The sequence below is a fragment of the Labeo rohita genome, chromosome 15 (genome assembly GCF_022985175.1).
Source record: "Labeo rohita strain BAU-BD-2019 chromosome 15, IGBB_LRoh.1.0, whole genome shotgun sequence".
NCBI lineage: Eukaryota > Metazoa > Chordata > Actinopteri > Cypriniformes > Cyprinidae > Labeo > Labeo rohita.
The window spans coordinates 10227169-10250094 of NC_066883.1; the positions used below are offsets into that span (position 1 = coordinate 10227169).

The 22926-nt window shown below is 35.9% G+C and overlaps 2 protein-coding genes across 3 annotated transcripts in view; one reads left to right on the forward strand and one right to left on the reverse strand.

Annotated features, from left to right (window-relative positions):
• On the forward strand, window positions 1–22503 carry bace2 (beta-secretase 2). 2 transcript variants are annotated; one of them, XR_007829194.1, is made up of 10 exons: window positions 1–492; window positions 6774–6862; window positions 8243–8459; window positions 9084–9215; window positions 10947–11081; window positions 11432–11533; window positions 11666–11815; window positions 13928–14096; window positions 15319–15628; window positions 22382–22503. XR_007829194.1 is itself a non-coding variant. In XM_051129229.1 (9 exons), exons 1-9 carry the CDS (start codon window positions 1–3, stop codon window positions 15558–15560), a joined length of 1728 nt encoding a protein of 575 aa, XP_050985186.1. In that variant the 3' UTR covers window positions 15561–17391. The 2 variants fall into 2 exon arrangements, 1 of the variants encoding a protein (XP_050985186.1); XM_051129229.1 differs by lacking the exon at window positions 22382–22503 and having other exon boundaries at window positions 15319–17391.
• Window positions 22036–22926, reverse strand: part of atm (ATM serine/threonine kinase) — a 67754-nt gene continuing 66863 nt past the window's right edge. The window contains exon 62 of the mRNA XM_051129228.1: window positions 22036–22594. Within this exon, the coding sequence (XP_050985185.1) occupies window positions 22414–22594 (181 nt within the window). The 3' untranslated portion in view covers window positions 22036–22413. The remainder of the gene's footprint in view (window positions 22595–22926) is intronic.

Below are 22926 nucleotides of genomic sequence, written 5' to 3' on the forward strand. Positions count from 1 at the left end.
ATGCTCGTCATATCCGTCATATGCTCTTTCAGGAAGTTATCAATTGAACACATTACACATATACTTTATATCCCTGCGGCATCTGTCTGGTTCACATACTCTCTGCCAAAGATTATTCCCATAACTAATAATGAGAATGGAACTATCAATGATAGAGTTCTGCACTTGGAAGCAAAGCTGAGTGTTGTCTCTCTGGTCAACGTGAAGTTTGGCGAGATGCGGCTCTACGGGCTTCTGTTACTTTGTCTTTCCTTCTGGACGTCGCATTCAGTGTTTAAAATACCTTTAAAAATGTTTGCGGGGAAATTTAACGCGTCTGTGCAGTTGGACCTCAGGTCTTTGCGACAGAATGAAAGCTCAGTGGAGAATGGACTTTCCTTGGCATCGGATCCAGCCGGGATTGTCAACTTTCTTGACATGATCAATAATTTAAAAGGAGACTCTGGTAGGGGATATTACATGCAGATGGTCATTGGGACTCCGGGACAAACGGTATTGTCATTTTTCAACATTTTGATACCTCTTTTCAGTTACATTTTTTCTTTTGTACATGAAGTGGCATGTTTTGTAGCAGTAGATGTATTCATTTTGTAACTGTCTCTAGTTACATCGGAACTTCAAAACTAAATTTTAACTAAATTCGGCATTATTATACAGTGGGCTTAAAAGTATGTGGACATTTAAGTCTCACAAACAAATGAATGTCGTTGCATTAGATAGCCTAACCAAACATCAAATCAGCCAATATTTATTTTAAAGAAAGACAACTCACACACACAAAAAGAGGAAGACGTTTCACAACAACATGTGTGCTACATTTTAGATATTCTGTTCTGTTTGACATTAGACATTAGTGAAAAATATCCAATGTTGTGATAAACTACAACTTTGGTTACTCTGCAAGAAGAAGTGTGAATTTGAGAGGATCTGACCACTAATGACCTTTAAAACGTCCACTGAAATTACTTTGGGATCAGTTAGAGTTGAGTTAAAAAAAAATCAAGTTACTATAATTCTGAGAAAATGTGTGATATTTATATTTTATATAATAAAATAACGTTAAGACATTTGTACGTGTCCACATACATTTAGGACTGCTGTACTACATCTGTTTCAGCAGTTTTCATATGGTTTGACCTCCACAGTCTTGTTTAAAACTCATCTGATTTCTGACCAGCTGTTAAACATTAGAGTAGATGGGTACTGTAGGCTAGACTGATCTCAAAGCAGTGTTTCAGCTTTTAGGAGCACATCAGTTCAAGAAGCATGTGATGTGAAAGTCTCTATGAGATGCCTTGGGCACAGGATGGAGACCAAAGAGCCCTTGATCTTTGTGCTGAGAATATGTAAAAGCCAACTCACATGGGTTCACATGACAGCAGGCCCCTCGATGAGAGCAGCTGACTCAGATTAGGGCCTGAAGCAGGCGTGTGTGTCCACTTCTCTGTACAGGCTTTATGGTCAGTTGGTATTGCCGTTATCAATTTCTTATCAAAAGTCCTGCAAAACACCATGTGTTTGATTAATATTAGGAGAAAAAAAAAAGTTTGTGAAGATGGTAGAACAATTTAAGTGAATCTTACAGTCTTTTGATTGTACTGTCTGTCTCACACAGCCTCATTTATAAATAATTAATTTTGCCCATATTGTGTAATATGGGTGTAAATATTTTCTCTCATAATCATTAAACACTTCATTTTTTTTACTAAATGAAATTGTTAAATATGAAATCTCCCCACAATTTGGTGAATAATTTGTGGGGATGTGCCTTATTTGGATATCTTATTCAGAAAGGCACGGTTAATGACTTCAATGTGAAATTCTTCCAATTCTGCCAAATATTCGGCCTGCACAGTCACTGCTTATGTTTGCTGGATAACAGGTGAGTCAGGGAAAGCACAATTTTAGTGATGCAACCAACAGATCAGTGTACCTCATGTCTTCCTCTTTACTGCTAGTTGTAGCACATAATAAACAGTACAACTTACTTTGTATGAGTACAACCAGGGCCTAAAATTAACACTTGACAAGGACCAAATACGCATAAAAATCGTGTCAGTTGGCATTTGGTGGGTAAAACAGGTTTTACGAAATATAACAATGCAACGTAGTGATAACAACAGGCAGTTCTTAAAGAGATTCACTGTTTCTGACGTAAGCAAATAAAATAATCTTTTCCGTAGACAAGATCAGCGTGATTAGCTGTTCTGTCATTAGCGAAAAGGCCGAATCAAATAATAGGATACAAACAGGCTGATAAGCAGTGTGATGGCCAGCTCTGTTCTATAGCTTTTACCTAAGAAGATATTGCTGCTTCATTTCGGAAGATTACCCAAGAATACGGAGACACATACCTGGGGTGACGCCGCCTAAACAGTGCAGTTAAGTATAGTTTGAAAGGTTGCGTGTTCGGCTATATGGATACTCAGACAGCTCACCAGTAGTGTTTCAATGGACGAAAACACACAGAGTGTCAAAATGCATGGTTTTGGCAAGTTACTTTGCAGACGTATTCTGAAAAGAAGTCTTAAATGACCGTAAAGAGTCGGGAGAATATCGGATATGTGTCAGATCCGCGTCATGTGCATCAGGTTTTGAAGAGACAGCGCTGATTTTAAAATGAGTCTGATGGAAATCAAAGAATAAAAGAAAAAGAGAAATCACTCAGCTGCTCTAGTCGCTGATTAACTTTTGTAGCTTGAATAAAGATTAATTTGTGTAGTTTATGCATATACAAGTTATAGTTTATGTGAAGACTGTTTTAAAATCACTTAAATTAAAAGTTGTTGTATATTTCAAAGCCTATTAATTGTGAAAAATAATGGCTTTCAGTTGTACTGTAATGTTGAATGGCTATAATTAAAAGGTAAATCTGAGGGAAAATGCATTTAATAGAGACAAAAATGCAAATATGTTTGCCTGTTTTTGCAAGAGTTTCATGGCCGGTAAAAAAAAAAGAAAAGGCAAGTGTGGCAAAAAGTTAGTTTTAGGCCCCGAGTACGAGTATACAAGGCATATTTGTTCATTCAAAACAATGAACAGTACAGCATTTAAAATGGGCTTCTCATCTCAAATAACTTCTGGTTTAAATTCTTAAATGTATTTTACAAAGTAAAAGGATAAAATTTGTCAAATTAATTATCTATAAATATCATTATGCCTTTAGGACTTGCACAACATGACATTTTTCCAACTAACCTTGCCTTGTGATTGATATTTAAGGTCAAATTATCTGTTACACACAGTCATGAAAATCTGCAGTGGTCATCTCTATGATGTCATTTTCTGTTTTAGCAACAATAATAAAAAAAAATATGCCAAACTACTTTAGAAAGATTTCTTTTCATAAATTTCTTTTTTTTAAGTGAGGGTTTTTTCATATATTTTTTTTTAAATATTAAAATGCATTTACATTTCGGTTTGTTTAAATTCCTAAAGCTAAAAATGAAGGGTTCAAACAAAGCAAAATGATTATTGAATTCTGTTTAAAGTTTGATGCATTAAATTTTCATTGTTACGTAGAAACATTTTAAACACATTCTATAACTCATGTAATTGCATGCCTCTCTGTTTAGAAGACCAAGCTTGAATGTAAGTGATCATAATTCATCACGTGGCGTGTCTCTCTGGAAATGTTGTAATGAAATCTGCAGTGTCATTGAACATCATGTTTATTCTCTCATCTCATCACAACTGAATGAGTAAGGTGAACTGCAAGAGGCCAGGATCTTCCCGCATCCTCTGCGAATATGTAATTAAGGGTACTCATGTTAATTGAGGCGCTCTTTCTAAACGAGCCACTAATTGCGGAATCTGTCGTATGTGCGGAGGCGTCGGACTGGAGTGGCTCACATCTGCTAATTGGTACAAACAGGTAGCAGATGCGTTCCCAGTGACAGAGCGCCTGCCAATTAGCTAAGCCACCTCGATAGGGGTGATTAGAGCCCGCTTCACCAGTAGAGGAGCCATGGGAGTGCAGTGAGGAGGAGTACAGGGAAAGATAAGCACAGGGAAGGGGCCAGATTCTTGGAACCAGCAGGACTGTGTGTGTGCCAGGGCCCTGTTGCGGACAGACTTCATGTTTCCTGGAAGTAGCCAGTAGTCATGACTGTAGCATGGCTGGATTTTGCGTACCAGACAGGAAGTGGCAGGAGCATTGCCAAAGTGAGGAAAGTGTCCTTAATGTATCCTCCAAACTTAAAAGTGGCAAGGCCAGGATCACTGTTGGTTTTAGGAGTAAGTTTACATTGCTTTGAAAAATAATAACTACAGTGAAAATGATCATTTGAATTGTGATCTTTAATCGAATAACCACAAACAGATTCAGCCTTTCCCCACTGAAAACTATGACCGTAGCCTGGTGGGAATCAACAGTTGTACTTTGTGCTGTTTGTACTTAATAATTGTCTTGAGTTAAAGCCGTCAAGGAATGAGAAATTACACACAATAACAGGCACTGATCACATTTCTGCTTATTTGGAAAGCTCTCTAGTTAAACACAATAAGAAGATTATTCCTCTTGAATTTCTTTCAAACCCTGCAAAAACAAGGTCTATGCTTAGAATAACATGCAATTCATTTTATTTCCGCAATACTTTACAAAGCAGACATGTTATTGACCTCTACTTTTTCTAACCAGTTTACTTATTAATATAAATAACCATGATTTGTAATGTTTAACCCTTGTGAAAAAGAAATCTATTGTACAGTATGTGCACTTGTAGTGTACTTCAAATCTCAAAAGTATTTTTTTAAACTGTACTTGCAGAATATAATATTACTTTAATGTTACACTTTAATAACAATGTTCCTTAACATACTTAAGCACACTTTACTTATAGTATATTTTAAATGATTATGCTTTAATAAGCTGTTGTTGTCCTAAGTATACTTGTTTTGATGTAATGACTAATGACTAAGTCCTTTGGCAGTATACTTTCTCTAGTGTATATTTCAAAGACAACAGTAAGTAATTCTGGTATACATATAAAAGATGTACATATAAAAATGTCACTAACTTAAGTAACTTTAGTACCTAAGTGAGACATATCAATAAATTACATGCAATTAAGGGTTCAAAAACATTACACTCACTATATATAGTATTTCTGTAATAAGTACTCTTTTTAAAAGTATGCTAAAATATACTTTAAGGGTAGTTATTAAATGAAGTTTGCCTACTCCTGTGTAAATAGCATTATCATCGGTTACATATGGATAGTGTGCAAATTTGTTGTATCCATAACTGGACAATGTACAATGTACTATATAACAATAGTTTTCAATTTCAAACATAGCCGGAGCCAATATTTCTCACTTTTTCTCCTCCTTAAAAACATATAAAAATCATTACTTAATAACAACACAAGATTTCCCATAATGTTTAATTCAAACACAGCATTAAAATGTGTTTCTGGGTTTAAGAGTTTAAGTGTTTTTAAATGAAGCTGTTAGGATCAGTGCAGTGGAGCAGATCTGTGTGTATATTATGATGGCGTTAACGATGAGGAATGCCCATAATGGCCTCTTTGGCAACTGGGTGAGATGGCACAGCTCTGTTATCTCATTAGTTCCCCCTCGTTGAACCAGCGCTCCAACAACATTATTCCAACTGCCGTGACCGCCTCACAAGCGCTTGGCAAACAGAAACATATGTGTGGAGAGGCTAAATTGGAGGGCTCTGTGCCAGCAGCGTTTGATGGTATTTAGGTGGTTGACATGTAAGCATAAAAATGTATATTTATTAGATATAAACCAAAACAATACCATGTAGTTGTTTTATAAGACTTTTTATTTTTATTTTAGGATTATCAATTTAAAACTTAAATTGCAACTCTAATTGCATTACATACTTATTAATCAAATTAATCATAATCGATAATTGCTATCAATATTTGCTGAAAAAAGGTATCAAGCAATTCCAAGGCATTACATTTTGTGTCAGACTAGTAAAACTGAATATGTCATACCAAAAGTGGCTTTAGAAGTGCTTTATAGTGATTTATTTCCATGTAATTGAACACACACTACATGGCCAAAACTGTGGAAACCCATTTCTAATGAATAGGTTGGTTATTTCAGTTACTTCTGTGAGGTCAAATTTTAATGCTACAACATAAATTGACATTCTAACTTTATTGCAATAAAGTTGACTGCTTTCAACTTTATTGCAGCAGCTTGGGAAGGGCCCTTTTCTGTTCCAGCATGACAATACATCTGTGCATATGGCTTTTGAAGAACCTGACTGACCTGAACCCATTTAATACATTCATGATCAGTTGGAATTGGAACAAATCACAGCATTTTCCAACATCTAGTAAAAGACCTTTCCAGAAAAGTATAAGCTATTATTGCTATTGATCAACTCAAGGATGTGACGTAACAATCCTTACATTGAGATAACTCCACCTACAGGAATTACATTGCTAACGTGTAACCAAAAATGTATCCACCTAAAAAAGCAGTCTAAATAATTTAGCAAATTTTACTGCTCAACAGATTTTAATCAAAACGGAACTAGACATTTCTGCTTTTAAACTACTAGCATTTGCCCACTAGACTTCCATTAACAGTATATTACTGTAAATGTTTTGTTTTGTTTGTTTGTTAGCTGAGGGATGTTGTTTGTTTTCTGTTGTAATCAACAGCATGTCACAGATGACCATAAGCTGTATTTCATGCAGTATTTCTTTGAAACTATTTCCAAATAATGCAGACAATACTGACCCACAAATAAATAATATATATTAAGACATTGTTTTCTGTCTTTGCAGTTGAACATCCTGGTTGATACTGGAAGCAGCAACTTTGCTGTAGCTGGAGCAGCACATCCCTACGTCACACATTACTATAATAGAGCACTGTAAGATCACATCCCAACATCACACACTAACAGAACACTGTAAGATCACAATCACTACATCACTCAGTACTTTTACAGAGCATGGTAAAAACACAATCACTACATCACACACACACTACTTTAACACAGCACTGTAAGATCACATCCCAACATCATACACTAACAGAACACTGTAAGATCACAATCACTACATCACACACTAACAGAGCACTGTAAGGACACATCCCTACATCACTCAGTACTTTAACAGAGCATGGTTAGATCACAATCCCTACATCTCACATTAGCAGAGCACTGCATCCCTACATCACACACTGCTTTAACAGAACACTCTAAGATCACATTTCTCATCCCTACATCACACATTACTACAGCATAACAGTGTACTGTTACTGTAGATCACATCCTTACATCACACAAAATACTATAACAGAGCACTGTAAGATCACATCTCTACATCACACAATAACAAAGCACTGTTAGATCACATCCCTACATCACACATTACTACAACATAACAGAGCACTGTTACTGTAGATCACATCCCTACATTACACAATATACTATAACAGAGCACCATAAAATCACATCCCTACGTCACCTACTACTACATTATAAACACTGTGATATCACATCTTTACTTACATCACACACTACTGTAACAGAATCCTTAAATCCCACCAGTATAACAGTTTTGTAAGATCACATCTCTACGTTACACACTACTATAACAGAACACTGTATTTCTATATCACACACTACTTTAACACAGCACTGTAAAATCACATCCCTACATCACACACTACTACAGTATAAATACTGTACTATAACAGAGCACTATTAGATTACATTCCTACATCACACAGTGCTTTAACAGAGCATGGTAAGATCACATCCCTACATCCCACAATACTACAGCATAACAGAGCACTGTTACTGTAGATCACATCCCTATATCACACAAAATACTATAACAGAGCACTGTAAGATCACATCACTACATCACACACTACTTTTGCAGAGCACTGTGAGATCACATCCCTACATTATAGACTACTACAGTATAAACACTGTGATATCACATCTTTACTTACATCACACACTACTGTAACAGAGTATTGTAAGATAATATCCTTAAATCCCATCAGTGTTACAGTACTGTAAGATCACATCCCTACATCTCATTCTACTACAGCAGAGCACTGTAACATCAAAACACACATTACCACTACATCACATTCTTTATAACAGAGCATCTAGACAAAACCTTTACATATGTTATATTTAAGTATTTAAAGTATTTAAATGTGTGTCAGTGAGTGATGTTTCTAAGTTCAGCAGTGCATTAGTGATGAATCAGTGTTATTATGTTTTCCTTAGTTCCAATACATATCAGAGCTCTGGGAGGGGAGTTGCAGTAAAATACACACAGGGAGAATGGGAGGGGGAACTGGGAACTGACCGCATCACCATTCCTCAAGGGCCCAGTGGTAGCATCACCATCAACATAGCTGCAATCCTCACCTCAGAAGGCTTCTTTCTGCCTGGAATCAACTGGCAGGGAATTCTTGGACTTGCATATCCTCTATTAGCTCGGGTAAGTCATAGGTGTTATTGAGAAAAGGTGTGTTATTTTAGAGACAGGTGCTACTGTTTGATTTAGCTCAGCTATGGTTGTCATGTGTTAGATTATGGCGTCATAAAGGTGTGGCTCAGATCCTCAAACATCAGTGGTATATTTGCTATTATCGTCTATCATTTCAGGATTTATATTTTCTGTTATTAAGAGCCATATTTCAGAAAGTAATGGATAATAATTGATCAAATGGATAATACATATTTTGTATTGTTAAATTGTATGGCAAAGAAAGCGCCAAATATTACCAGGATAGTAATAGTTGTTTAGACATGTAAAGGTATGTTGATATTCGTTTAAGGACTATGTACAATGGTAAATGATTTATGGTAATTATTCCGTGCCATGATATTTTTTTTAATATATCACTGTGCCATAGTATCAAATTTTTATTCTTTATTCTTTTAGGGATTTTGTTTATGAGAGCATATTTGTCCTTATTTGTCCTCTTATCTGTTCCTCGTTATTTTTATTTTTTTTTGTCAATTAATTCTAAATACTTGTGTTTAAGCATTAGTATATTATTAGAAAATACATTTGTAAAAAAATTTCTTTAGGATGAATTTAGTTTTTTTCTCCTCTCAGCCTGACCCATCAGTGGAGCCCTTCTTCAACTCTGTTGTGAGACAGACCGGCATTCCAGATGTGTTTTCTCTCCAGATGTGTGGAGCAGGAGTCTCTGCCAGCACTACAGCTGACCCAGCGGGCGGCAGCCTGGTGTGTATCAAACCAGAAGTAGTCAAAATATACAATCCATATTAGTTAAAAATGAATCAAAATAACTGCTGTAGTGTGTACACCAATCTGATCATTTTAACATGAAAACTATTCATGTATTACATACAGGACCACTTAGCCTTCATAAGTAGGTAATACTTTTCATGGCAGATGTTTGAAAGAAATTATGTATTATTATTACTATTACACAAGGTAAAACGCTCCAGAAAGAAACACAAGGCATTAAGAGCCAGGGGTGAAAACTTTTTAAACTTGAAGATCAGGGTAAATTTTCAGGGTCCCTCCGTTGTCCCCAGTGTGAAAAGATGGATTTCAAAATCATACAGTCATTGTTGGAAAGGGTTCAAATACACAAAAATGCTGAAAAACTACAGAATTTGTGGGACCTTAAGGATTTTTCGGAAGAACAGCAGGCAGTTTAACTGTTCAGGACAAACAAAGCACTCAAACAACTATCACTTTTTTAAACAGGGTCATTTTTATAAATTTAACTATTATTTTCTCTCGTGGACTATAAGTAAATGTCTTTAATGTGAAATATCTTATTCAGGTCAGTATTAAATAAAACATAACATGCATTTTGTATGATCCCTCTTATTTTGGTAAAATAATTAACATTTTGCAGAATCTGCAAGGTGTATGTAAACTTTTGACGTTTACTGTATTTCAGTTCTTAAATTGTATTTAAATAAACAACATTCTGGTTAGACAAGGTAGACATGAGTGGTTATTGGACCAGACTTTGGACCCATTAGTCTACAAAATCTGAGAACCTGATCAAAATTGGCCCCTTGGTGAAACATTTGAGAATGTGGTCTCATGTTATTAACAGGTAAACTGGAGTTTAACCATATGAGTTGGTGCCGTAGGTAGCATTCAGGCCTCCTGCTTTCATAAATCAGATCAGTTAACACCTCTCAAGGACAGATGAGATTGGGTTTCTCAGCACTACTCAAGAAACATAATAGCTCAGCGCGTGTCTGCGTCTCACACCTCCGCTGCCTCCTATAGGATGGCGTGTCTCGTTAGTGAGAAGCTAATTAAGCTAAAGAGAGCCCCCTGCTGCTGGCACATTCTGTTAGCAATACGGGAGCGCTGGAAGAAGAGGCGGCCACGTGTCCCGCAGAGAGGAGCAGATGGAAAGCACGGTGGGGAGGGGTGTGTCCTGTGTCCATTGCTGAACCACGTCCAAAGCCTTTTGGAAATATTTGACTAGCCTCTTAATTGGATGCTATTTGCAGAAGTCAGAAGCTCCAAAAGTCCATTTCATTTTTAGTTATTATTTTTATTTTTCTGTCAAAATCTGTGAATTGGTTGATTGATTAATTAATTATTAAATGTTCTTTTTTTATACAAAGAATTACAATTTTTATTGTCGATTAGGATGACAGATAAACAGATAAATACAGCTAATAAAAGTAGAAAATGGTACATTTGTATATAACAAGTAATAAGCAGCATTTATTTAAAAATGAAAACAATCAATCAATCAAGTGACTCAGTATTTAAAAAAAAAAAGCATAATATAAAACAACTGTCTTAATGTACTGTGGCTAATCGGCAGGGGAAACTATTAATATTTAAAACGCTGTTAACCAGTAGTGCCTTGCCTTTATTTTAATTCATTGTTAATATCTTGGAATATTTTTATACAGAGGAAGATGGTATGCCTCAGATTACATGCTTTAATGCCTTTGTGTTGTGTTTCAGATCATGGGAGGAGTTGAGCCCACTTTGTACCGGGGTTCAGTTTGGTACACACCAATCCTAGAAGAATGGTACTATCAAGTGGAAGTCTTGAAGCTTGAAGTTGGAGCTCAAAATTTAAACCTAGACTGCAAAGAGGTATATGACACCCTCCAGCTCAGAAAATATGAAAGTATTTATTCTGAATAAAGCCAGTTCAACCAGAATACTTTTTGATAGCGATGGAGTTAAAAACACAATAATTATTTGACCTTGTGAGGACAGTAAAGAGTCATGACTGGAATTGCTCCAAGAGTGAGCTGAAATTATACATTTAAAGGCTGCAAGTGGAGTAACTCCAGCATTCAATAAGATAAACAGCAGAGAATATCACTACTAAGAATGTAGTGATCTTGTTTATGAAATTCTGAAAGGAGCAAAGCAGGTACTGCTTTTTGTTTGATGAAGGCCTTGACTGATCTTTCTCTCCCTTTGGTCGTTTGATTCAGTACAACTCAGATAAAGCCATTGTGGATAGTGGGACGACTTTACTGCGACTTCCTGGAAATGTGTTTAGTGCTGTGGTGGACACCATTATGCAAACATCACTGGTATGACCTTCCATTTTGGCAAATAACTTGCCTCATGTACACATCTTATGTATGTTTAAGAGGCTTAGTCTTTAAAATGACTCCTCAGTTACAACTGATTGTGTGCAACCCTGTTCTCTCCTGCTCTACTAGATTGAGGATTTCTCTGCGGGATTTTTTGATGGCACTAAGCTTGCATGTTGGATGAGAGGCGAATCACCATGGAGGCTTTTTCCAAAAATCTCAATCTACCTCAGAGCAACGAACACCAGCCTGTCCTTTCGCATCACCATTCTCCCACAGGTCAGGACTTTCCCTAAAGCCCAGATTATACTTTATTTTTTACGCATACATAAGGGTCCCCATGCTCTGCCTGATTTTTGTAACCATACTTTGTATGCACAGATTGCACATGCGATGGCCACATTAACCCGGGCCGTTGTTTCACAGTAGAAAACCAAACTAAAGCTAGTTCTACATTACTCTGGATACATTTAAAAATGGTGTTTTTGTTTTAAAACACTCTCCGTCCACACTGGCATTTTTAAGTGTTTTCCAAAACTTTCTCTTCCACACTGAAATGTCAGAAAAAGTAACATTCGCTTTACTGCACATGTGTAAAGCCTCAAAAAAGCTCACTGAGACTATACAGATGGATCAAGTGTTGTGACAGGATCTTTTCTATTTAGGAAAACAGCTTACCATTCACTGACGTGTCTATTTCACACTCACTCAGCATTGTACGTAACTCTTGTTTTGTTTTACGTAAATGTTTTGTTGCAAACATCGATCGTGAGTAAGTGTTCTGTCAAATTTGCAGGACTGTGATAATAAAGGGTTAGTTCACCCAAAAATGAAAATTAGCCCATTATTAGCCCATCACTCATCCTCCAGGCATGCTAGGTGTATATGACGTCCTTCTTTCAGATGAATGCAATCAGAGTTATATTAAAAATTATCCAGGCATTTCCAAACTCTATAATGGCAATGGGCAGGTGTTTCTCTTCATCAGTCCAAAACAAGTCCAATAAAGTGCATCCATCCATAGTAAAAAGTGCCTCACACAGCACACAGCACACAGGAGGGTGAATAAAGGCCTCCTGTAGTGAAATTGATGTGTTTTTGTATAAGAAAAATATCCATAACTAAAACATAATAATCACTTTAATCTAGCTTGCGCTAACAGTTGTACACAGAAGCAGCTCTGGGTGGATGACATAGGATGTTTGCTTTGCGCATGTGGCGGTGAGGTTTGTTTACAGGAGCAATGGAAGCAAAGTTTCCCTACTTTAGCAAAGGAAAAACAGTCTCCAGTTGGTTTATATCGAAATCCTCTGACATTTTTTACAAATCCTCAATTTGAACTTCTAATTCATGACCGGTGCTTTGTTTACCTTTCTGCGCGGTGCATGCTAAATATGCTAAATATGACATTATTGGGGTCGCTTCAACCCGTGGACATAAACATAGATATCTGTTGGTACAACATGACTAAATATGCGTCATCATTTTCAAAAACCTCCATTTTCACCATCTACACTACAGCGCGAAAACAGTGTTTTCAGATTTATCCACTCTTATCCACACTGTGGACAGAAGGCCAAGATGGTCAGATGTATTTTCAAATGAAAATATATTATTGTGAACAAGTTGGACCAACAACAGATGCCGCATTGAAAATTGCTTGTGTAAAAAGGTTATGATAGCCACAACTTCAGTTTAAAAGAGCATAACCCTCTGGAGAAGAATATCATAGACACTGGACAAATGAAACTTTCAAGAGCACATGTATTGGCCACCTGCATTCGTGCAAGCTATCAAATGGAGTGTACTTTGAAGTGCTACGTGTTTGACTACATATACTGTACATGTAATAAACCAAGTATACTTTGGTCCTTAGAGAAACGTCGAACAGCCCTAGTTCAGTTTGGTAGTAGTTTATTGTTAACTTAATTCTAAAACTGCTGTACAATTTTTGATAATTGAAATTAAATAAAAAAAAATGAAAATTAAATCTTCCAAGGCAAGATTTCTAATTTCTAATTTACTCATTTAGTTTATCTTGAAGTATTACAATTACTAAGAAGAAATAAATTGAAACCAAACAATCTAGAATTGAAATAAAAACAAACCTAAATTAAACTTGCTTTTCCAGCAGGTTTGATTTTGAAAGTATGACATATTCATTGTCTCTTTTGGGAGTTAAAAGAGAGATTTTGGAGATTTAAGAGATCTCTTTTGAACAGCTTATACATTATCACTATATTGCACTCAATTGCACATAGGACTTTTTGATTCTAAATCAATGATATACTTTTTGGTTTTTGATGTGAGGTTACATAATTTCTTAAAATGACCAGAAACCAGGACTGTACATACTTGCTCTTCTCTTGACACCGAATTTTGTCTCCGCAGCTGTACGTTCAGCCAGTCACTAATATTGACAGCACATTAGACTGTTTCCGTTTCGGAATCTCCCCTTCAGCAAACGGCTTAGTCATTGGAGCGACTGTGATGGAGGGCTTCTACGTCATCTTTGACCGTGCACAAAAAAGAGTGGGCTTTGCTGTTAGCACTTGTGCAGGTAGGTGGGTTCAAGGGTGTGCAGATTTATATGTAAAATTCAAACCTTGAAATTGTTTCTGTTAGAAACAGTCCCGGGTATGCAACAGTGTCTACATCAGGACAGGGCACAGTTCAAGACAGAGCCTAAAAACTATTACTAATTTAATATTAGCTACGACAACACACATTGTCCTTATACAGTCAAAGTCAAAAGTTTACATACCCCTTGCAGAATCTGTAAAATGTGAATTATTTTACCAAAATAAGAAGGATCATACAAAATGCATGGTCTTTTTTATTTAGTACTGACCGAATAAGATATTTCACATAAAAGAAATTGACATATAATCCAAAAGAGAAAATAATAGTTGAATTTATAAAAATGACCCAGTTCAAAAGTTTTCATATACTCGATTCTTAATACTGTGTAACCTGAATGATCCACAGCTGTTTTTTTGTTTAGTGATAGTTGTTCATGAGTTCCTTGTTTGTCCAGAACAATTAAACTGCCTGCTGTTCTTCAGAAAAATCCTTCAGGTCCCAAAAATTCTTTGGTTTTTCAGCATTTTTGTGTATTTAAACCCTTTCCAACAATGACTCATGAACAACTATCACTTCAGATCTTATTTCATCAAATAATTAACATTTTGCAGATTCTGCAAGGTGTATTTTGACATCCTCTGTATATTTACTTATATAATGTCCTTGTATATTTATTATTTAGGTATACTTATAACCAGTGGTGGATCAGTTTAGGTTACTAATAATTCAAGCTAAAATACTGGCTTTATATATGCATGGGCAGTAATTTGCCTTATTTTACCTAAAATAGCATACACCTCATACAGACTGTGACAACCAAATCCAGACAATCCATGTTTAAGTGTTTCAGTGAGATTAAGCAGCCCACCTATATACAGCAGATTTAGACAGTCATGACCTTAATATTGATTTTACTATTTATTCTGTTCAAAATAACAAGGAACTTTTTTATTTTTATTTTTTTTAATAAATGGTAGTGGAGAAAAAACTTTGATACTATGCTTTGGAATGTAATAAGGTAGAGCTACTTGAAAAATGTGCTTAACTACAGTACTGGTTTGTTATTGTCCACCATTGCTTAACTGTGAATACAACCTGGCCAGTGGCCCTCAGGTAATTTAGGTTTGAGAGGTCTGTGATCAAGGCACCTATCTTTGTTATGGTTACTTTTGTAAATACCTCTTCTATCTTTCCAACAGAAAACGGTGGTGTGCCATTTGCAGAGATCGCTGGGCCTTTCTTAGCCGAGGGCGTAGCGTCAGACTGCACAAGCGGCGTGTTTCTCAGGGAGCCGGTGATGTGGGTGATTGCGTACGCTCTGATGGGCATATGTGGCTTGGTTCTGATCGTACTCCTCATCATGCTCATACTGCCTTGCCGACGACACAGAGACGGCGAGATTACAGACGAGTCCTCGCTGGTGCGGCATCGCATCAAGTGACGTCAGGCATCAACTGAAGACGAGGAGGCACCAACTCAGGAAAACAGGGCTGAAGGAGATCAGAGCAGGTAACGGGGTGAACACACTGCACTGAGGTCCGGGTGAGATTTCTGCGAGATCACATTTATTCCTGTTTGTCTGGGTGGAAGATGCTGGGATTTGGACATTTGTTGACACTTGTGGATATTTACGGTTGACTTAACTTTTTCAAGGGAGAGGATAAAACTACTGAAGGATGAAGGAATCATGATTATACATGTGATTCGTGTTAAAAGAAGAAATCATAAATAGAAGTGCCAAAATATTGAAGTAAATGGTGATGTTGATGCTTCAGTTTTCTCCAAAGTATGCTGCTCTTTTCTTCAATATAATTGATTTAATAAAACTACTGGAAATCAGCAATGGTCTCTCAGGGGCCTAAATGAGGGTCATGGTTCAGTGAAGTAAGTTTATTTACTGTTCTTATCTAGAGGCTAAGGCTTACTTTTAGATGTGCCTGTTAGCATTGCATTGAAAGGAACAATTCACCAAAAAATGAAACTTGCCTTAATATACTCCACTAAGTTGTTCCAAACCTGTAAAATGAAAAGGTTTAACAGATTGTGATGCTGCTCTTGCTCATAAAGTACAATGAAAGCAATAGGGTGGGATGCTGTTGAGGTCAAATATAACAAAATTATGCTTTTGTATGGCTTCAGAAAACTTGTAATTTAGCACAGAAGCTGTATGGACTACATTTATGATCTTTTTCATTTAACAGTTTTCTGCCCTGACCTGTATTTAGGAACTTTCGCCCAAAACGAACAACGCACAATGAATTAACAATCCTGGTTTCACATTTCACTGAGCAAAGAATGCAGCAGAGTTCCTTGTACAGAGTTCCTTGTTACTTACATTTAAAGTCTACTCAGAATGTCATATATATATATATATATATATATATATATATATATATAAAAAATACTGAGTGAATTCATTAGGTCTCATTCACTAAGCATGCATACACGCATAAAGTCTACAATCGTCTGAAGTCATACAAACGATTCAAATGTGAGGTTTCTCTGAATAACAGTGCAGGCATACATGTACAGTTGGCTAATGAGAGGTTTGTAAACTGGGTTTGTATAAAAGGTTTTTATTGTGTTAAACTGGTCTTGAGGACTGTGCACTTGCCATTGCTCAAGGATCTGGAAGAGTGTGTCTGTAGAGAGGCATATGTTTGACGAAAGGCTGTAGTGCAGTTTTGCTGTGGTTTATGCAAATGACTAACTTTGTGTACGCGGCTGCTCATTTTAAATACTCCAGGTTAAGAACAAATTTGTGTGCGTACGCATGTGTTGTGAATAAAGTGAAAAGCTTTCGTGAGAAGTTCTAATGTGCATGTAAATACGAATAAGCTATGCAATTGTTAGTGAATGAGACCCATTGTTTCGCTCCTTCATGTTTGGTTCATTTTAAATGTGTTTGTGTGATTGGTACAATGATGTCATTCTTAGAACATCAGATCAGATCACAATCATGAAGATTTAAAAAATTAGGGAAACTTTTCTCTGTTTTTAAGGCTGTGGCCTACTTGTGTAATATCAGATTGAAGATTTTTATTGAATTTCTCTAAACTTCTAATGTGGGTATTTAAGGAAGACTGGCAAAAGAGTGATGAGAGAATCTTTAGCCAGAACAGTTTTTATTTCTATTCCCAGGAATGCATCTCTGACTTATTTTTATGCTTTTATGTTTTTTTTTGTGTAACTGATTTTGGATTGATCTCTTATTTCTTAATTCTTTAATTTACATGTGTAGCCCTACCTGGTGAATAAACTGTTAAACTTGATTCGTTCTGGAATTAAAGTATTTCGAAGAGATTACAAAGACACACCTAGTATTAAGTATTAAATGTTTAAATGTTTAATATTTCACACTTTTCATACTCAGGATTAGAGGGTTACTCCACCTCATAATGAACATTTTGTCATAAATCACTTACCCCCATGTCGCTCCAACCCATCTTCGGAACACTATTTAAGATATTTTGGATGAAAACCGGGAGGTTTGTGACTGTCCCATTGACTGCCAAGTAAATAACACTGTCAAGGCCCAGAAAAGTATAAAACTCCTCGTCAAAATAGTCCATCTGCCATCAGTGGTTCAGCATAATTTTACAAAGCTACAAGAATACTTGTTGTACACAAAGAAAACAAAATTATCGGCTGCGTCCAAAAGCCTAGTCAGCTGACTTGCTGCCTCGCTGCCTTATCAGGCATTGACTTCGAAGGCAACTCTAAAAACGTCTGTTTCGGACAGACTTCAGAGGCAGCGTAACGTGAAGTCGTGCTAGGTTACCTAACGGTTAAGTTGTACATTTTGTAGAAAAATGATCTTAAGCAGTTATGTATAAATGTTTCAATAATACATAAAGACCTCTATGTCATTTTCATTGAAGGTCTGTGTGTCAGAAAAGACGGCTGAGAATGGCATTTTTTCCAAGTATTATTGCAGAACAGGTCATTGTTGTTAGTGGCTATTTTGTTATTATTGGTAGTATACTGTAAATATTATTCTTATTTTAGAGCTTTCGTACGCAGCCTACGACTTAATTCAACAATTCGCCTCCTCTGCGTCACCATAGCGCCATTTTGGATTTATCCGCTGAACGTAAACAGCGTATGCTGTTCTGTGTTGGCCACACCACACGGATACGCTTTCTATGTTTATTTACGCTTTGATTTGAACGAAAATAGCGTATCCGCATAACACAGCTGACATAGAACAGCGTACGCTGTTTGCGCCCAGCGAATAAATCCAACATGGTGCTACAGTGACACGGAGGAGACGAATTGTTGAATAAAGTCGTTATTTTTATTTTTTTATTTATCTCCGCACAAAAGGTATTCTCGTAGCTTCATAACATTATGGTTGAACAACTGATGGCAGATGGACTATTTTGACAACATCTTTCATACTTTTCTGGGTCTTGACAGTGGTATTTACTTGGCAGTCAATGGGACAGTCATAAACCTCCGGGTTTTATCCAAAATATCTTAAATTGTGTTCCAAAGACAAACAAAGCTTTTACGGGTTTGGAACGACATAGGGGTAAGTGATTAATGACAAAATTAACAGTTAATACTGGATATTAAAAATATGACATTTTACACTACATTCCTAAACCCTGGATTATTGTTCTTATTTGCATATTTGCGGTGTGACCATTATAAACCATGTATTTTAAAATACCCAATGATTTACATTGAGAAGTGGCAACTTCATTTGGAACTGTGACTGTTTTTTTTGTTGTTGTTTTTTTTTATTGGGATAATGCATTGCCTAAATAATTACTAACTAATGTGAAATTATACAATTTAGTAATATTAACAGTTAATAATAACTAGTAATTAACTAGTAATATTAACTGTTCATATATACTACATCCAGTACTCTCGTCCGAAATCAGTTGGGATTTATCAAGAGGGAATGATTCCCGGCACACACACAGGCTCAAGTCTTTTTGTGAGTTATGTAACAGCCTCTCCGCTGCTGTTTTAAGTAGGTTTGCCTCATGAAGCCACTAATGAACCTAAAGCAGCTCTAATCATCCTGCAGCTCAACTCTGGTCCTTTCACCGACTCGTTCGCTCTTGATAACTTCATTAACTGCACCGACACATTGATTAATGAAGCAGAGATTGTACAGTATGTGGCTAACGGTCTCATGGGATACTGTAGTAGGCAGATGTGTACAGTAAAGACAGACAGTATGCTGTTACCAGGAATAAAAATTTGCTTAAATATTCAGACATACAGCACCCTCCAAAAATTTGGAAACAAAGTGAAATTTTAGACAATATCAGCATGAATCATTATTTCTTGCTGTAAATGCATTAAAGTAACTTTAACAATTAACATTGTGAAGGATTTTTGACTACTTTTATTGTGAACTGTTGTTCTTTTTGGAGTTATTTTTGGAGCTTGAGAATGGCCAGTATTGAGCAGGACAAAATCAGCTATGTGAGATATGCAGACACTGAAATCCATATTCAGGCCAACTTTAAAATGTTCTCTCTGAACAAATTTCACAAGCAGTATTGGAATACAGAATGCAATGTTACGATTATACTTCCACTCTGCACCAATCACATACTCTGGTTTGAAAGAAGAATGATGCAAAGAACAGATTTAGTTCACCCAAAAATTAAGATTTTGTCATTATTTACTCATTACTCACTTGGGGTTGCAGAAGGGTGGAACATTTCCGGTAAATTTCCGGAAACTTCCCATAAATCCCAGGAAAATTCCAAAAAATACCGGAAAGTTTTAAAATTTCTGGAAAGCTTCCAAAATATACTGGAAATTTTCCACCTTTTTGCAACCCTATTACTCACTCACTCATTACTCCATTGTTACTCACTACTCACTCATTAATCCCTTATTACTCACTCATCAATTACTCTCTCACTGTGCACTCATTACGCACAACTCTAATTACTCACTGACTCATTACTCACTCATTACTTAATTATTGTTCACTCATTACTCAATTACTCACTCATTACTCACTCACTCATCAATTACTTATTACATACTCATCAATTACACATTACTCACTCTTTATCAGTTACTTACTCATTACTCACTCACTCATTACTCCAATATTACTCACTACTTACTCATTAATCCCTTATTACTCATTCATCAATTACTTACTCATTACTCTCATTGCCCACTCATTAAGCACAACTCGCTAATTACTCACTGACTCATTACTCACTCATTACTCAATTACTCACTCACTCATTACTCTCTTATTACTCATTCACTCATCAATTACTTACTCATTAATCACAACTCGCTAATTACTCATTAATTACCCACTACTCACTAAATACTCAACTAATTACTCACTTAATTACTTATTACTCACAAACTCATTAATCACTTACTATTTATTACTCACTTATTACTTATTACTCACTACTCACTAACTACTTATTACTACTTATTACTCATTACTCACACATTATTCACTCTTTACTCGCTACTCACTTTTTACTCACTTGTTACTCATTACTCACAACTCACTAAGTACTACATTACTACTCCTTAATTACTCATTACTCACGCACGCATTACTTATTACAACTCACTACTCATTACTCACGCTACTCGCACGCTATTCACTCGCTACTCAAACGTTACTCATTATTTATTTAATTATTATTTGATTTAATCAAAAATAACTTAATTTGTGTTCCAAAAAAAGGTCTTACGGGTTTGGGAGGACATGAGGGTGAGTAATAAATAACAGAATTTTCATTTTTAGGTGAACCATTTCTTTAAGCAACTGTTGCCAGAGACATTAAAAGTACCAGCACTCAATCAAATCGAAAAAATTATAAAATTCAATTCATCATTAACACCCCTATTCTCTTTTACCGCATTGTCCTTGCTTCTATCCTAAACTATGTGGATTCATTGGCCTTAAACAAACCCAGAGAGTTCCTGGTTGCTGCATACTTTCATATGGAAGAGTACCTTGGACATTCTGCTCAATATCTCCTTTCCTGTTAGAAAGTTAAAAGGTATGATGACAGAATTTCTTTTTGGGTAAAAATAAACTGAACTTTTGCTAACTTAAATTTTTTCCCCTGCCAGCCTTTAAAAAAAAAAAGTTGCCAGCAATACACAGAAAACCTGAAAATTTCATCAGTGGAAGGGAAGCATTTTTTTAAAGACCATTTATCCTTTTCTAATCATGTCGATTTTTGTGTAAATATAGCAAGTGCCTTAAAAGTCAGCAAGTTTTGTACCATTCCATAAAGTTTTGTGTGAAAAAAACAGCATAAAAAAACAGCATTATCTTTACCGTCTATTTCATCTAACTGTGAAAGAGAAAAGCCAGTCCTCAATCACTGAGCTGAAATAAACATTGTCAATATCAAATAAAGACAAATGTAATTAAAAAGAATGCTTACAATCAGGATGGACCTAATGTAACTTTATACCTGATTCAAAACTGCAGGTTTGAAGGCAACTGACGACATATTCCTGCACTAACAGTATAATATTTTCAGTAAACAGAAAACACTCTCTTTCACTTGAAATAAATAGTGCTTTTATCAGAAAAAGAATTTAAAAAGCCTACATTAAAACACTGTTACTTGTGTGTTACTTTACCACATTTTGGTTACAGTTTTACTACTGTTTTTTGTCATGTTTTACATAAAATAGGGTGTTTTGCATTAAGGAAATTTTAATGCATTTTTTTTTTTTTTTCATTTTCTGTTGTGACAGTCCAATGTGTAATCATTTTGTGTAAACTCTTGTGTTTTAATCAAATGTAATTTCACCAAATGAAATGACAAAATCATAACAGTTTAACCGTGATTTATTGTGCATCCAGTATGCCATGAAAACAAGGATTTATGAACTGTACATAAAGTACACCTTACAAAATTAACCTAACATTGATCATCTATGCATGTGTGTTTTTTTTTTTTTTATAATTTGTCTTACATTTTAATAGATGCAATTCAAATCTTGTGGCATTTCTGAATAAAAATTTTCTTTGCAGAAGCATTATTAGTAAGTATTAAGCTATAGTAATCATTGCTAAGTACGAAATATATTTATTTTACGTAATTATATACAAGCTAATAGTGCAATAAGTATAGAAGACTGACATTCAGAGTTGATAAACATTCCATGTTACCCAGCACATGAGAAAACAGTCATATGGTATTTCCACCGTACCTGCTATTTGTTCAATTTCTATTGTTAGGCTGCATTTATTTGCTGATATCTTTGGTGTTCATTTCTTCTTTCAAGTGGTAAGTGCTGCATCCACACAAGCATGTGTATCAGACCCAGGCCTGCCAGCCGGGGAAGAGGCGGCTGAGGTTTTTGGGGTCCATTGCCTGCTGAATGAGGAGGTTTACCTGCCCGCCCACGCTGAGCACCGTCCCCTCCTCAACACCCTTCAGCTTCTCCTGCAGTCTGAGCAACACACGCTCTGCCACTTTATTAAAGCTCTGACTGTCACTGCAGAAACACATCAACACATAAATCAAAACATTACTATGCTTTGACGTAATCTGTGCTGCTTTGAAGAAATCTGTATTTTAAATAAATAAAGTTGATGATTGTAAACATTGCAGTGGAGAAAGGTCAGTTATGTGTACATAAGCTTAGTACATCTGTCTTTTTATTTAAAGCCTTTTATTCAAATAAGTATGCATAATTTTCTTTTACTAAATCTCTTACTGAAACTCTGAGTCTATACTGCCATACAAAGGCAAAACACTGTAACTACACCTGTATTGAAACAGAAAAAAGGCTTTTTAAACATGTATTTATTGACTGGATATGAATGT